This window comes from Diceros bicornis, chromosome 8 (assembly GCF_020826845.1).
Source record: "Diceros bicornis minor isolate mBicDic1 chromosome 8, mDicBic1.mat.cur, whole genome shotgun sequence".
Taxonomy (NCBI): Eukaryota; Metazoa; Chordata; class Mammalia; order Perissodactyla; family Rhinocerotidae; genus Diceros; species Diceros bicornis.
In genome coordinates this window covers 63,092,399-63,109,196 of record NC_080747.1, presented here as the reverse complement: position 1 = coordinate 63,109,196, position 16,798 = coordinate 63,092,399, and the positions used below count along the sequence as shown (strand labels likewise).

Below are 16,798 nucleotides of genomic sequence, written 5' to 3'. Positions count from 1 at the left end.
TGAGTGGGAATTTTTAATTAACTCTTGGGGGCATATACGTGGGATTTTGTTGTATTTCTTCTGGGGTATAAAATTATTCTTTTAGATGGAGTAATATAAATCTAGATTTCTACCTTATGTGTTTATTTTCAAAATCTGAAAGGATTTATTTTAGAACTGAAAGGTAGACTGACCTTGAAGAATCCCAAATTTAGTGATAGTCTGCTTTAAGTTGATTCTTTCAATTTCAAAGAAGAGTATGAGTACCCATTTTAGACTTGGGTCTTATGCTAACTGAATCTGTTACTAGCCTTGTGCTTATAATTGTGCATGCTGAAAAACTTGGGTTAAATGTGATGACAGTCAAATGCTTTGCTGTCGAGTCTGCTTTTATGATGGGCAGTGAGAATATTTCTATATTTCATACCAAATACAGGGTTTTTAAGGCATTTATAACTTCTTTAAGAAGTGACAGCTGAATCAGAGAATAGTCGCTTGGAAGTGTGACTAGAAGTGCTGTTGAGCAGAAGAAAGTAAAACGGATTGAAGGAAGGAGGCAACTAGGATTGATAGTATCATGTTTGTTTTTAGACTCTCTTATGGCTGGCAGTTTTTCATATTAGAAAAATGATTTATAGGAAAAATCTGGAAAGCATAAACAGATTATTGAACTTTTTGTGATTTTTCCTCCACCCACCTGTACACACACCACCACCATCTCTCCATGCCCATGGTGATATTTTATAGCAACCCTGAACTGTTTGTACTTCTTCTCTCTTGTGTGTATTGGGGGGGTGGGGGTGGGGAAGGAGAGAGGGGAATTTTTTTACTTTTCAAATGGCCTGGGTCACATAGCATGTATTAGTCAATAATAAAGTTGACTTGTGACTTTTTGACGTTAAGTTACTAAGAGTCTGCAAAATGCTATGGATTTAACTTTTGTGATTTTACTTCCTCAAGTCAATTAATACTGTTTTTAGGCTAACATATTTAAAAACGCCTGAGGTGAAGATAGAAATAGGGAAATCATACATTCTGTTTATTTTCCTTTTTACTCTCAAGTGGTTTTTTGGATGGTAAAGTAATTTTTCCCCAAATTGTTCTGCTTTACCAAGAAATAGGAAGGCTTAAATTATTTTATTTCCTCAGTGTATTTCTGATGATAATATTGTGAATAATTATAGATTAACCAGTATGTCTAGTTCACATCATCACAGAAAATTTCCTTCAGCCCCTTTATAGTTTATCCTTCCCTCTACCCCTAGCCACTGGCAACTACGTAACCGGTTTTCTGTCCCCATAGTTTTGATTATTCTGGAATTTCAATATATGGATTCATACGGTATATAGCCTTTTTTAAAAAAATGAGATATGTGACATATAACATTGTATTAGTTTTAGGTGTACAGCATAATGAATGATTTGATATGTGTATATATTGTGAAATGATTACCACAGTGAGTCTAGTTAACATCCATCACCTCACATAGTTACAAATTTTTTTTCTTGTAATGAGAACTTTTAGGCTAGTCTCTTAGTAACTTTCAAATATACAGTACAGTATTGTTAACTGTAGTCACCATGTTGTACATTACATCCCCAGGGCTTATTTATCTTATCACTGGAAGTTTGTACCTTTTGACCCCCTTCACCCATTTCGCCCACTCTCCACCCTCTGCTTCAGACAACCACCAGTCTGTTCTCTGTATCTATGAGTTTGAGTTTTTTTAGATTCTACATATAAGTAAGATCATACAGTATTTGTCTTTCTCTGTCTGACTTATTTCACTTAGCACAATGTCTTTAAGCTTCGTCTATGATGTTGTAAGTGACAGAGTTGCCTTCTTTTTTTGTGGCTGAATAATATTCCTTTGTGTGTGTGTGTGTATACCACATTTTCTTTATTCATTCGTCTCTTGATAGACACAGATTGTTTCCATGTCTTGGCTATTGTAAATATTGCTGCAGTGAACATGGGGGTGCAGATATCTTTTCGAGATAGTGATTTTGTTTTGTTAAGATAAATACCCAGAAGTGGAATTGCTGGATCATATGGTAGTTCTATTCTTAATTTTTTGAGGAACCTCCATACTATTTTCTATAGTGGCTGCATCAATTTACACTCTCACCAACGGTGCATAAGGGTTCCCTTTTCTCCACATCCTTGCCAACACTTGTTATCTCTTGTCTTTTTGATAGCAGCCATTTTGACAGGTGTGAGGTGAATTTTCATTGTGGTTTTGATTTGCATTTCCCTGATTAGTGATGTTGAACATCTTTTCCTGTGCCTGTGGGCCATCTGTATGTCTTTGGAAAAATGTGTATTCAGATCCTTTGCCCATGTTTTAATTGGATTGTTTGGTTTTTCTGTTGAGTTATATGAGTTCTTTATATATTTTGGATATTAACTCCTTATCAGATATATGGCTTGCAAATATTTTCTCCCATTCTTTAGGTTGCCTTTTCATTTCATCGATGATTTCCTTTGCTGTGCAGAAGCTTTTTAGTTTGATATAATCCCACTTGTTTATTTTTGCTTTTGTTGCCGTTGCTTTTGGTGTCAAATCCAAAAAAATCATTGCTGAGACCAGTGCCAAGGAGCTTACCCCGATGTTTTCTTCCGGGAGTTTTATGATTTCAGGTATTACATTCCAGTCTTTAATCCATTTTGAGTTGATTTTTGTGTATGGTGTAATATAGGGTCCAGTTTCATTCTTTTGCATGTGGCTGTCCAGTTTTCCCGACACCAGTTATTGAAGAGACTATTCTTTTCTTATTGTATATTCTTGGCCCCTTTGTCATAAATTAAACGATCATTTATGCGTGGGTTTATTTCTGGGCTCTCTATTCTGTTCCACTGATTTATGTCTGTTTTTGTGCCAATACCATGCTGTTTTGATTGCTATAGCTTTGTAATATAATTTAAAATCAGGAAGTGTGATGCCTCAAGCTTTGTTCTTCTTTCTCAAGATTGCTTTCGTTATTCAGGGTCTTTTGTGGTTCCATACAAATTTTAGGATTGTTTATTTTATTTCTGTGAAAAATGCCATTGGAATTTTGATAAGGATTGCATTGAATCTGTAGATTGCTTTGGGTAGTATGGACATTTTAACAATATCAGTTTTTCCAGTCTGTGAGCATGGAATGACTTTACATTTATTTGTGTCTTCTTCAATTTCTTTCATCAGTGTCTTACAGTTTACAGTGTACAGGTCTTTCACCTCTTTGGTTAAATTTATTCCTAGGTATTTTATGCTTTTTGATGCAGTTGTAAGTGGGATTGTTTTCTTAACTTCTGTTTCTCATAGTTCATTATTAATGTATAGAATCGCAACAGATTTTTGTATATTTATTTTGTATCCTGCAACTTTACTAAATTTGTTTATTCTAACAATTTTTGGTAGAGTCTTTAGGGTTTTCTATATATAATATTATGTCACTTGCAAACAGAGACAGTTTTACTTCTTTATGATTTGGATACCTTTTGTTTTTCTTGCCTAATTGGTCGGGCTAGGACTTTCAGTACTTTGTTAAATAAAGTGGCAAGAGTGGGCATCCTTGTCTTGTTTCTATTATAGTGGAAAAGCTTTCAGCTTTTCACCATTGAGTATGATGTTCACTATGGGCTTGTCATATATATTCTTTATTGAGGTACATTGTATCTAGTCTTTTGAGTATGGCGTCTTTAATTTACCATAATGAATTTGACATTTATCCATGTTGTATGTATCAGTAGTTCAATCCTTTTTATTGCTGAGTAGTATTTTAATGTATGGCTGTACCACAGTTTATGTAATCATCAGTTGAAGACATTGGATTATTTCCAGTTTGGGGTGATGATGAATAAAGTTGCTGCAAACATTTATGTATAGGTTTTTGTGTGAACATAAGTTTTTATTTTGCTTCGGTAAATTCCTAAGGATGGGATTGCTGGGTTGTATAAGTGTATGTTTAACTTTATGAGAAACTACCAAGCTGTTTTCCAAAGTGGTGGTACCATTTTGCTTTCCTACCAGCAGAATATGAGGGTGTGTGTGTGTGTGTGTTATATATGCATATAAACATACACACACGATGTGGGGGGTGGTGTGTGTATGCCGCATCCTTCTCAGCCCTACATATTCTAAGTTTTTAATTTCATCATTCTAATAGGTCTGTAGTGATATTTCATTATGGTTCCATTTCCCTAATACCTGTTTCTTGGGCATCTTTTCATGTGCTTAGTTTCTATCTGTGTATCTTCTTTGCTGAAGTATCTGTTGAACTCTTTTGCTAATTTTTTTTATTAGATTATTTTTCTTATGATCTTGTTTTGAGAGTTCTTTATATATTCTGAAGTGCTTTTTCAGATATGTGTTTTGAAAATATTTATTCTCAATTCTAAGCATGTCTTTTTATTCATCTTTCAAAGAGCAAAAGTTTTAAATTTTCATGAAATCCATTTTATCAATATTTTTCTTTTATGGATCGTGTTTTTTGTGTTTTGTCTCAGAAATGTTTGCCTAATCCAAGGTCACAAGATTTTTCTCTTATGTTTTCTTCTATAAGTTTTATAGATGCTTCTTTTTTTCGTGAGGAAGATTGGCCCTGAGCTAGCATCTGTTGCCAACCTTCCTCTTTTTGCTTGAGCATGATTGTTGCTGAGCTAACATCTGTGCCAGTCTTCTTCTGTTTGTATGTGGGATGCCGCCACAGCATAGCTTGATGAGCGGTGTCTAGGTCTGCGCCTGGGATCTGAACCCACAAGCCCTGGGCCACTGGAGTGGAGTGCGCAAACTTAACCACTGTGCCACTGGGCCGGCCTCTTTATAGTTTTTGGTTTTATATTTAAGTTTATGATCCTTCTAAGTTTTTTTTTTTAATTGTGCAAGGTATGGATGAATGCTTATTTATTTATTTTTGCTTATGGATGTCCAGTTGTTCCAGCACCATTTGTTGAAGTGTCTATCCTTTCTCTGTTGAATTAGGTTTGTGGAAAATCTACTGACCGTATATGTATGGGTCTATTTCTAGTTTCCCAGTTCTATTCCTTTGAACTATATATGTCTGTCCTTTTATCAGTACCAAACTGTCTGGATTACCGTAGCTTCATAGTAAGCCTTGACTTCAGTAGTAGGTGCATCCTAGTTTCTATTTCTTTTTCAAAAGTGTTTGGCTATTCTAGATCCTTCCTTAAAAATTTTAGAATTAGCTTGTTGAGTTTCATATGGAAAATATTCTGAAGAGGAGATGAAAGATGACTTAAGCCAAGAAGGATGAATAGGAATTTGACATCAATTTAAAGAGGTGACAATGTATATCTCAGAGGAAATATAAAATATGGGCTACACCAAAACAGTGGAAAGATAGGGGTAGGGAGAGGAAATCATAGTCCAGGAAAAATTGATGTTGAAAATTTTAGTCTAATTACCTCCCATTTTCTGTAGGATAATTAAGTTGTATTCAATATCTTTAGATAAGTGGAAGGCATTACATGTAGGAGGCATTTTAAAACATAGTGGTTGTTAGATAGAGACTAAGACCTAATTTGGAATGATAGAAGAAGAACCCTAAGCTTTCTTGTCCAAATTGATTGCTAGTGAAATAAAGCTACTATTAGATAAGTTTCATTTTTTGTTTTTTTTTTTAATTTTTTTAAATCCCCCCCCCAAGCCCCAGTAGATAGTTGTATGTCAGAGTTGCACGTCCTTCTAGTTGCTGTATGTGGGACGTGGCCTCAGCATGGCCGGAGAAGCAGTGCGTCGGTACGCGCCCGGGATCTGAACCTGGGCCGCTGGCAGCAGAGCGCGCGCACTTAACCGCTAAGCAACGGGGGCCGGCCCTTCTAATAGTAGCTTTATTTTGGAATTTTGAAGTGATTTGTAGCTTTATAATCCTAGGTCTCCATTTTTCATTTCAGTATTTACTTAGGTTTTGTGTTATTGCCGCTGCTATTTAACTTTTCCTTTAGTAGTTGTACTCATTTCCTTTAGTTGTTGTGCTCATTTCCGAATAGTGACAATAGGGAGCAATGCAACCACCTGATGAGGGGGGAAAAACAGTAACAAGGAGAAATGCCAAATTCTTTATAGAATTATTTGAAAGTAAAATATTCTATAACTTTATTTTTCAAGTAGTGCCATGAAAATGGTGTAAAGCTACATGAGGGTGAGGATGTTGTTCATCACTGCTGAAGTTCTGGTGCTTGGTATAATACATAATAATAGTAGGCCTGCAACAAATAATAGTAGGCCTGCAAGAAATATTTGTTGAATAAATCTTAAACTGGTCAAAACAGGAAATTCCAAAAGTCTGAAGGTTATTTTTTTCATAATGATGCGTGACTTTACCGTCATAAAACATAGGTTCTGTTTTGTTTGTTTAGAAGGTGGCAGAGCGGGAGATATCATGAAAACTTTGAATGAGATTCATTTTGAATGTTTGCATTATCATCATCTGTGGACTTTAGCTGAATATGTCATTGAAGACAAATGCCATCCAGAGGCCCTTGGTATAGAAGTGGAGTGGGAAGGCTAATGAAATTATTTGTCTCAGGGTGTCTTCTAAGCTCTTGTGATTGTCATCAATCATTATTTTTATCAATATAATCCTACTGTAAGCAGTGTGATTTGCAAGGTGCTGTTTTTTAGTATCAGCTGGTGAGCCCATTCAGGGAAGGTATAAATTCTATATTACAGTTGTAATGATTAACAGTTGTGTATAGTTAAGAATACATAGTGCTGAAGAAATAGAAACTTCAGAAATGCTGCAGCTCAAGGGTTATTTTGCTTCTTTAAAGAAGGTAAACTTAGACATTTTATCAGAAAGGAAAATGGTCTTAATGGTTAAGACCAGATGGGAAGGCTGGATGTTAGTCAAGGTGGGTATACACAATAAATAATATATAATGTGTTCTATAACCTTTGGGAATAAATGCCAGTTTAAGAGAGATTTATCTGAGAATGTGTAAAATATAATAAATAATTAACATCTTGCTCTAAAATGTAAGCAGAAATACTAATGTAGGGGCCGGCCCCGTGGCTTAGCTGTTAAGTGCGCACGCTCCGATGCTGGCGGCCCGGGTTTAGATCCCGGGTGCGCACCGACGCACTGCTTCTCTGGCCATGCTGAGGCCATGTCCCACGTACAGCAACTGGAAGAATGTGCAGCTATGACATGCAGCTATCTACTGGGGCTTTGGGGGAAAAAAATAAATAAAAATTAAAAAAAGAAATACTAATATAAGCTTAGTTTTGTCTTCTTCCACCTTTGGGAACTCTGCCAGCATCTGCATCTCTGCCTAAGATTGCTTTCCAAACTATTGTCGAGAGGATCACTTAATATTTCTATGGAAATAAGTGCATGTCTAATGATTTGTATTTTAGTGTTGGATTCATTGAGTTAGACGTCTCTGATTCATTATGAAGCACTCTTTGGTGGTTGTAGCATTCTCTCTTGCTTAGTCTGAATTCTAAATGAAATAATAATCGTGCTGAACTATAGACTGAGATAAAAATGACCTTAGACAGGGAGGCGAGAGGGAAGCTGTTGTTGAACACCATAAGGACTTACATCTTTATGTGCACTGTGGAGCCTGCTGTTTTTTTAAAGCTGCTCCAGATGACCAATATTAACAGAAGTTTAGTTCTAGCCTTTAACAGTTTGCTCTGATTTGGCTGAGATTTTTTTTTTCTTTTAGTATGTGTGTGGGGGGAAGTTATGCTACATTATTTTCCTAGCCCCAGGAAACCTGAGATTTGGGATTACTTAGCAATAGTATATTTGGGTGTATTTCGTACATATTTTGTAATATGCTGTTCATTGAAACAGCATGTTATGTAGGTGTCTTGTATTTTATTTACAATTTTGGAAACTCCAATATAAATTTTTCTAGGGCAAAGTAGCCCTAGTGTTAGGTATGATATTGCTTGTAAATTTTTTAAAATTAAAAAAAAAATTGGAATATATTTTCCATGAAGTCAGTATTTTATAAGTTTACCTGAAACTGTCTGAGAAATAAACTAATGAAAATCTTCACTACGTGGTAGTGATTAATCAGCCTTCAGTGATGGAGAGTAAAACTTCTTTACTTTCAGGATAGTTTATGTAGGAACTAAGAAGTAGGAGGTAATCAGATGTTTTGTCCAGGACTGATGGTTACTCTCTGAAATTTTGCATTCGAGTCTGAGAGGGCTGCATAGGTGATATGGTTTGGTCCAAGGAATGGAGAGTGATGGCAGGTTCAAAGAAGCTTATGTAGCTAGTATTTGGGGAACTATGTGGAGTATTTTTCATAGTGTCTAAATGGAATTGAAGACTGGGAAGTTAAAGAGGTTGTGTTGTGAAGGGCCTTTTTGTTTACTTTGTTACTGAAGTTTACTTTGTTACCTTGTGATCAGGATCCCCAGTATAAATTAGGTTGCTGTAAAGGGAGGATCCTTTGGGAATTGATGTAAGATGTTGTAGAAATTAGAAACTCTTGGAAAAACCAATTCAAAAACCCACCTCTTTCATCAATATGAAAAAGAAGATAGGAAAAAGAATTAGCTGTTAGGCTTTCCAAAGTAAAACATTTCTGTTTCTTGGATAAAAAGTGTCCGTTGTTCAGTATTTAAGCATTGGAATGACCTATATGTGAGTCTATTAGAAACCACATTATCAGTGTCACATTTAGAAATTTAAATTACATTTGAATTGTTATTTTGTATTTTAAATAGGTGTTTCTGGTATGTCTCCAAGGGAAAGCTGATGCCGAGGAACTGAGAGGGAGAATAAAGCTGAATAGGAAGATTCAATAATACCAATTTACTAAATTTGAGTTCTCTGTGTTTTTAGTAGAACATTTGAAAATTTGATGTTTGGGACAGTGGTGATCACCAGAACTGTAGACTCTACTAAATTACTTAGTTAACTCAAATGAAAAATGTGTTAGTTTCAGTCAGATTATCCAAATCTAGATTCATTTTGAAAAATTAAGTCACTTGTATTTTTATTGGCTTCCTAATCAAATCTAAAAGAGACCTCTGACCCCTAATATGACAGTATTAATAATACTTTGGTTTCGGGGCCGGCCCCGGTGGTGTAGTGAAGTTCGCACACTCTGCTTTGGTGGTCTAGGGTTCGCAGGTTCAGAACCCCGGATGCAGACCTACATGGTGCTCGTCATGCCATACTGTGGCAGCGTCCCACATACAAAACAGAAGAAGATTGGCACAGATGTTAGCTCAGGGACAATCTTCCTCAAGCAAAAAGAGGAAGATTGGCAATAGATGTTAGCTCAGGACCAATCTTCCTTACCAAAAAAAAAAAAAAATAATACTTTGGTTTTTACATATTATAGACATTGGTAAACATTTTATGGATCTGTTTTGCAGGAAGAGATTTCGTAAATTTTAATGGACTTACAAAGATGGAAACTTGTGAAAAATTAGCAAAAAAGAAAGTATAATTTTGTGTAGTAGCTATTTTAAGATTAGAACTAGAGGGCCAGAAGAGATGGCAATTATTAATCTGTCTAGATTTTTAAAATGTTTAGGAAATTGAACGTATGGATTAATTACTATTTCTTGAGATTAATTTTTAGAAAACGTTGACTATTAATTGGCTATGTGATGGGAAGGATGGGAGGGCAGTGGTAGATTTTAGGATTATAAAGCATATGATCATTCCGCAGATACGTGTTAAGTGCCTACTATGTGTAGGAACTGTATAGAGATATAAAAAGGATATGCCTCCACACAGAAATAACTCACAGTCGAGTTATTTCTTAACATACCAGCGAGTGAGAGCCATGATTAAAACTGCAAAATTAAGTTAACCTCTAATCCTATGCTCTGTTTTATAAAAATAGTCTACAATTAATGAAACATGTTTTTGCAAATTTCGTAGTCTTTGTTTTTTTTACCCATCCTCATTGTGTATAATAGATTTGTAGCATGTCTTGGAATCTGGATCTGTTTGATTTGTCTTTACTTAATTTTGTGTTTTTGTAGAATCTTATGTTAGTATGCAGAAGTACCCATAGAGACACATGTGCCTTATGATGCACAGTAGAAATTCAGAAAGCTAAGCATTTTATTGGCTTAGCATTTTATTTTCAGAAGTATTTTATGTAGGCTGAATGTGGTAGAAATCAAGTTTTTCCCCTGTGGAAAATGATCATATTGTTTGTGCTGTGTGGAGATCTGGAACATTTATGGGAAATAAAATATGGTTTGGTATCCCCCACATTCTATGATAAGGTGAAAGCAGAAGGGCTTAACCTGGAAACTTGGAAGCTAATTACTGTTAGCAGATGAACGAATCTGGAAAACTTTCTCTTTACCCCATTTAGTAAGGGGGAGGGAATGACTATTTTATCTTCAGAAATATGAGGGCAAATTATGGTATGGGAATTTTTGATTGTCCTCTTATAAACTAGCTTTGATTTCTTGATACATGATCGAATACCTCTAATTTTTCTTTATTGTCTATATGTAACAAATTTCAGACCACCTGAAAGTAATTCTTCCATTGAGTTGTAAGTTCTGAACTCTAATTAGAAACACTCCCAGATTTAGACACTTGGTTTTGGGGTGGGGTAGGGTGTGTGTGTGTATGTATATATATGTTTATATGTAAAAATATGAGCAAAGAATCAACTATAAATACTACGAGGCAATTTACTGATCACATGCAGGAGTTTAATTAGGTTTAGGACTTTGTCATTTGCTGTTCTTGTTAGGTCTGAACTGGATTTTATTTTCTGCCAGTTACCAAACAGTAATTCTTATACTGGACTTCTTGAATGGTTACTCTTAAGGCCATTTGTCATCTGCTTCATACATTGTACACTTGAGGAGTTTTATGTCTAGTTGGTCATCACTGATGATTGTTCAGTGATTATTTTGGCAGTTACATGAAGAAGACTGTATAATATTAGTTTCAATTAGGATGACCATATAACTCATCATCCAAATTAGACACTTTTGAGAATGAAAAGGAATGATATTAATAATTAGCTAAGAACAACAGATATGAACCAAGATGGGCCCATGCAAACCAAGATATATCATCATCCTAATTAGAATGCTTTGGATTGCAAGTAACAGAAAACACAACTCAGACTAGTTGAAGAAAAAAGCGAAATATATTGGCTTCTGTATCCCAAAAGCCCAGTGTTTGGGAGTGCTACAAGCATGGTTTGGTGACTCTGGCTTTGTTTCTCTATTTTCTAGACTCTGACTTCTATGGATGGCTCGCCTTATAGTTGTTGGATGGCTGCCAACAACAATCTAGGCTATATTCTTCTTCATTTATGACTGGCGGGAGAGAGAAGCCTGCTCCTCCCATAAACGCAGAATGAGTCTTAAGCCTCGTGATTATTAGATACTTCTGAACTAATCTTTGTGACAAGGGGAATCTCATGTGCTGATTGTCTTAGATATGGGATACCTGAATATCACTGAGGCAAGGACGATAGAATTACCTTAATTCTCTTAGACTAGTCAGAGTCCTTTCAGAAAACTGCTGTAGGGTCAGTCTATCTTGGAAAGCAAGGCAGCTCAATGAAGGGGAAGGGGTAGAATTGAATGTTCGAGAAGCAACCATATCTTCACTGTGAAGGCCAGTGTCATTGCTTGTTTGCATTTTCCCTTAGGCGTCTGTTGCTGAGTTCCTGCAAGAGCCTAGTGTACTGCAGATGTGTTTTCCTTCTAGTGAGAATTTGTAACATAAAATTACTTAGTAGCCTGGCAAGGGAAGAGAAAAAGAAAATTTACCGTCCCATTCTTTTTCTATGAGACTGTAATAATTGTTCATCATCATTTTTTTTTTTCTACAGACTAATAGGGATGCCAAAGGAAAAATATGATCCTCCAGATCCTCGCAGAATTTATACCATCATGTCAGCAGAGGAGGTAGCCAATGGGAAAAAATCTCACTGGGCCGAATTAGAAATCTCGGGTGAGTGGAATCTGAAACATTTAATTTAGGATATAGTAGCAATAATGAACAAGCGTTGAGTATTGTTATAGTTATTTCTTTGTTGTACTTTTTTACTTAGATGAACTAATTGAGGAAATATAAGATGCTGAGGTACTAGTGTTTAATTTTTCTGTTTTACCTGTGATTAAATATCTTTATTTCTATCATTTCTTTTGAGATTGTTACCTCAAGCCAGAGTTGGCATCTGGGATTGAGGATGTTGGGAGTTCAGTTTCTAAGTAAAACCACGTTCTTTGATATAATAGATTTTGTTTTGACTATTGCAGCGTAATCATTTTTGCACATTGAATTATTTGCCACCCTCCTATCATCCCGTTGTTGGCAGAGTGGGAAACCTAGAAGCTATTTGTTTATTCCACAAATAAGTAATAACTGTCTTACATGATCTTACATGTTTAGGATTTGTTAAAATAGAAGATGATTCCTAAAAACTCATAACTCCAGTCTAATAGTGAGAAAAACATCAGACAAACTCAAACTGAAGGACGTTCTACAAAATACCTAGCTAGTAATCCTCAAAATTGTCAAGGTCATGAAAAACAAGGAAAGACTGAGAAAGTGTCACAGACCAGAGGAGACTAAGGAGACAATGATGACTAAATGCAAAATGGTATCTTGAATTGAATCTTCCACCAAAAGGTGTAAAAACTGGTGAAATCCAAATAAAGTCTGTAAATTAGTTAGTAGTAATGTACCAGTGTTGGTTTCCTAGTTTTGACAAATGTGCCGTGATAATATAAGTTGCTAATATTAGGGGAAACTGGATGAGGGGTATACAGGAACTCGTATTATCTTGGTAACTTTTCTGTAAATCTAAAATTATTACAAAGTTAAAAGTTTATTTAAAATAGAATACAAGTATGTTTTTCTTCTATGAATTGATACAATACAGATTATATATAGAACATAGTTTTTTCCCCAGTAGGCTTTCATTTGGAAGAGTTAAACCCACATTATAGTGTCAATAGCAAGAATTACCTATACGTTTAGCTAAAAGGTAACTGGGTGGATAGGTGATTGGTAATTGAAAGAATGAATATGAGCAAATCCTATTCGGTTAACTCGGGGTTTCTCAACTTGGTACCGCTGACACTTAGGGCCAGACAATTCTGTGTGCTTGGGGGCTGTTGTGTGCACTATAGGATGTTTAGCAGCATCCCTGGCCTCCACCCGCTAGATGCTAGTAGCACTCTTCTGGTTTTGACAACCAAAAATGGCTCCAGGTTGCCCGAGTCCCTTGGTGAGCAAAATTGCTCCTAGTTGAGAACCACTCAGTTAAACCCTGGGTAAAACTGAAATAAGTTTCTCTTTTACCAGAGCCTCTCTTTACTTGAAAACTTTGTTTCCTGTTAAAATGCAAAATCCTAGTGGGCACTTTAAGACTGATTACAGACAGCATGAAAGAACACTGTGGTGGAAAGAACCCTGGACAGAAGATCTAAGTTTGAGTTTGCTGCTTAATAGCTATATGAAAAGTAACATTTCCCCTTTGAGATTTTGTGCCCTCTCTACCTTCCACTGCTCTTTTAATCAAAATCTTTTGTTTGGAAAGTGATATATAATAAAAATACTATTTTACTTTTGTAAAGTTTATAAAATGGTCTTCATATAAATTGCTTATTAAGATAATATCACATTTTATAGAAGCTGAGGCTGGGTGATTTGCCCAGGCTTATATAGCTAATAAATGGTAAAAGTTAGGACTCTGAACCGGGTCTTCTGACTTTTTCTAGTACATGTTCCACCATAGCTGTCAGATGCTGAGTGGTTGATAAAGCTTTAATGTGTGACTGTTTCCTTGAGTATGCACTTAATGCAAAAATCTTACACCACAATTGTTAATCTATAATTGTAACATCAGAAAGCCAGGGAAATGGTTGGTTGGGGGTAAAATGGTTTTCCTGGTGGCTAATCTAAGGTTGGTTCTAAATCATAGTAATTACTCTTGTCTTTTTAAAAGTTTGTGGACTAATCCAGGCCCTAGATATGGATAAACCTTGCACTATTAATTTTCATGGAGTATGTGAGAAATACTTTTATTAGGACTATGACTTAAAAAAAAATTCAGGACTGTTCTCCCGCAAAAGCTCAATTCAGCCCTGCGCTTTCTCCTTGAGACTGTATGATCACCCTGACTCCAAAGGTCTCCTCATTATGCCACATCTCATTTAATACATGGAAGGTCTGTGAGAAAGAAAGATTGTCAGGCAAAAGTGGCATGAAGTTAAAGAACGGCCAGATGTATTTGGGAGCAATCAAATGGTGTTAAATACAAAATTAAAAAGTCAAAGATACAATATCTGCATATATTTGCAGGCTCTTCTCCACTTTTTAGTCCTTGTAGTTCAGCTTTTGTCTTGGGCTTAGAGTTTAATGCTTCGGTATTTTGCCTTTTAGGTAGAGTGCGGAGCTTAAGTACATCACTTTGGTCATTGACACACTTGACAGCGCTGCACCTAAATGACAATTACCTTAGTCGCATTCCACCTGATATTGCCAAGCTTCATAATCTGGTTTACCTGGATCTGTCATCCAATAAACTCAGAAGTTTACCAGCAGAACTAGGAAACATGGTGTCTCTCAGGTGAGGAAATATTATAGATATGACTTACTGTACAAAATTATAAATTTACGAAGTAAGAAAATTATGAGATGTTACTCATCTTACAGTAGGATTTCCATATGTGTTTGAAGATTAAATGATATAACCTGTCTAGGCGCAGTGCTTGAGTTGGCCTCCATTGAACATTTCTTTTCCATTCTTTAAATCTGGAGATTTCTGGCTAGAAGTGTGCTTGTATTACCAATTTCTTTTGACAGACTTGAGGTGGGGTGGGACTAAAATACTGAGTTTCGCTTTAGGCTCAAGTGTATGATAAGACTAATCAGAAATAATTGGGAAAATATGATTTGCTTATAAGTAAAACTTTTAGGGGCATATCTGTATTTTATAAGGCAAGGTATCCTTATATATTACAACTTCTTAAGGAAACCTTAAAACCTGATAATAAATGGATTTATTTCTAGTCCCTCAGGATTCTTTAAGGATTTCTTCATAGGAGAAGATTTCGTGGAATCTTAAGACCTCGTATAAATTTTTCCGGTAGAAACAAGGATTGCTGTTCTATGTTGTTTATCTGCTGAGTAGTAATTTAAAAAAATTGCTATGATATGTTTAAAATTAAACATTTATATTGTTTTAGAATCTTGTTCCTCACCATCCCCTTACTGTATGTTTCTGTTGGTTTCCTTTTTTTTTTAAAAGTACATTTTAGTTGTCTAATAAGAGGGCTGTTTATTTTTTCTATAGTCTGCCCAAATTTCATTGTCATAAACTCAGATTGTATCTATGCTGTTGTATTATCTATACTATCCTATGCTTAATTTTTAATGTTTATGTTCTCTGTTAGTGGTTGTTCATCATATGGTATCTTGATGAGATTATAGTTGTGATCAGTTATAAAAATTGATACAGGCAATTGGCTATTAAATCCTGAAATTTTTTTAAAAAATTTAATTTTTTCTATGAATTAGACTAGGTTCAAGAGTATCTGTTATCTTTGGATATTAAGAATATCTGTCACTCTGATTTGCATCTGATAGGCATTTTAGTGAGAGAGACAACGGGGTGAGTTTAGCCTGAGAATGATATGCAATTCCTACAGCTTTAATAATCTGTGCTACAGGATGAGTAAATCATAGCAACACTGTTAACAATTGTGGCGATCACATATTTTGTAGTACTTCAATATTTCACAACATTTTTGGATGAGTGTATAGAAATGTGCCTTGAATGTAAACATCACTCATGATATGTTAGAGGGAATGTCAAGAGAACAATTGTAAATATTAATAAAGTTTGCTACATTAAACTAAAACAATTTTTTTTTAACAGGGAATTGCTTTTAAATAACAATCTGTTACGGGTTTTGCCTTATGAACTTGGTCGGCTCTTCCAGCTACAAACTCTAGGTTTGAAAGGTGAGTGATTTTTAAAAAATGATAGCATTAACACTCAGTATTGAAGTGTTTTGAGCCTTTTAAAGGCCATTTTGGTTGCAATTATAGGTCGGGTTTTAGTATAATTTTGAGAATGTGACTGTGTTTTCTCTCGAAAGAAACGTGATTCTTCAGTATCAAATCGAACTTCAGGATTTCAACATGCTGCCATCATTTTTTTTTTTTTTTTTTGTGAGCAAGATCAGCCCTGAGCTAATATCCATGCTCATCCTCCTCTTTTTTTTTTTTTGCTGAGGAAGACCGGTGCTGAGCTAACATCTATTGCTAATCCTCCTCCTTTTTTTCCTCCAAAGCCCCAGTAGATAGTTGTATGTCATAGTTGCACATCCTTCTAGTTGCTGTATGTGGGATGCAGCCTCAGCATGGCCAGAGAAGCAGTGCGTTGGTGCGTGCCCGGGATCTGAACCTGGGCTGCCCGTAGCACAGCGCACGCACTTAACCGCTAAGCCATGGGGCCGGCCTGCTGCCATCATTTTAACAAACTGTATGAAGAGATTTTTGTGTTTTGTTTTTTATATTTTACCTTAATTTTCTATAAAACTCTGAAATTCCTTAGAGGAGGTATTTTAAATTAACACTGTAGTTTTTTCCCATTGTCCTTTTTTTTTTTTTATAAGAGTGATTTAATAGAATAAACCTTAACTTTAGCCAGAACGTCCCATGTCAGATTTTGATAGAGTAGATAAAATAGCATTGACATATTATATGATCATAAGAGGGAAAACATTATAACAGTAAAAATGAACTATACCAAATAAGTATAATTATGGGCATATTGGAGATATTGCAAGTTCAGTTCCAGACCACTGCAATAAAGCGAATATCACAATAAAGT

General features: G+C 35.5%; 1 protein-coding gene across 4 annotated transcripts in view; it reads left to right on the top strand.

Annotated features, from left to right (window-relative positions):
• Positions 1-16,798, top strand: part of CNOT6L (CCR4-NOT transcription complex subunit 6 like) — a 100,478-nt gene that overhangs the window by 30,346 nt on the left and 53,334 nt on the right. For 3 of the 4 annotated variants that reach the window (XM_058547323.1, XM_058547326.1, XM_058547325.1), the window contains exons 2-4: positions 11,780-11,901; positions 14,341-14,527; positions 15,839-15,924. In XM_058547323.1, the coding sequence (XP_058403306.1) occupies positions 11,780-11,901; positions 14,341-14,527; positions 15,839-15,924 (395 nt within the window). Of the gene's footprint in view, positions 1-11,779; positions 11,902-14,340; positions 14,528-15,838; positions 15,925-16,798 lie in introns of those variants that run through there. The other variant, XM_058547327.1, reaches the window with a different exon arrangement.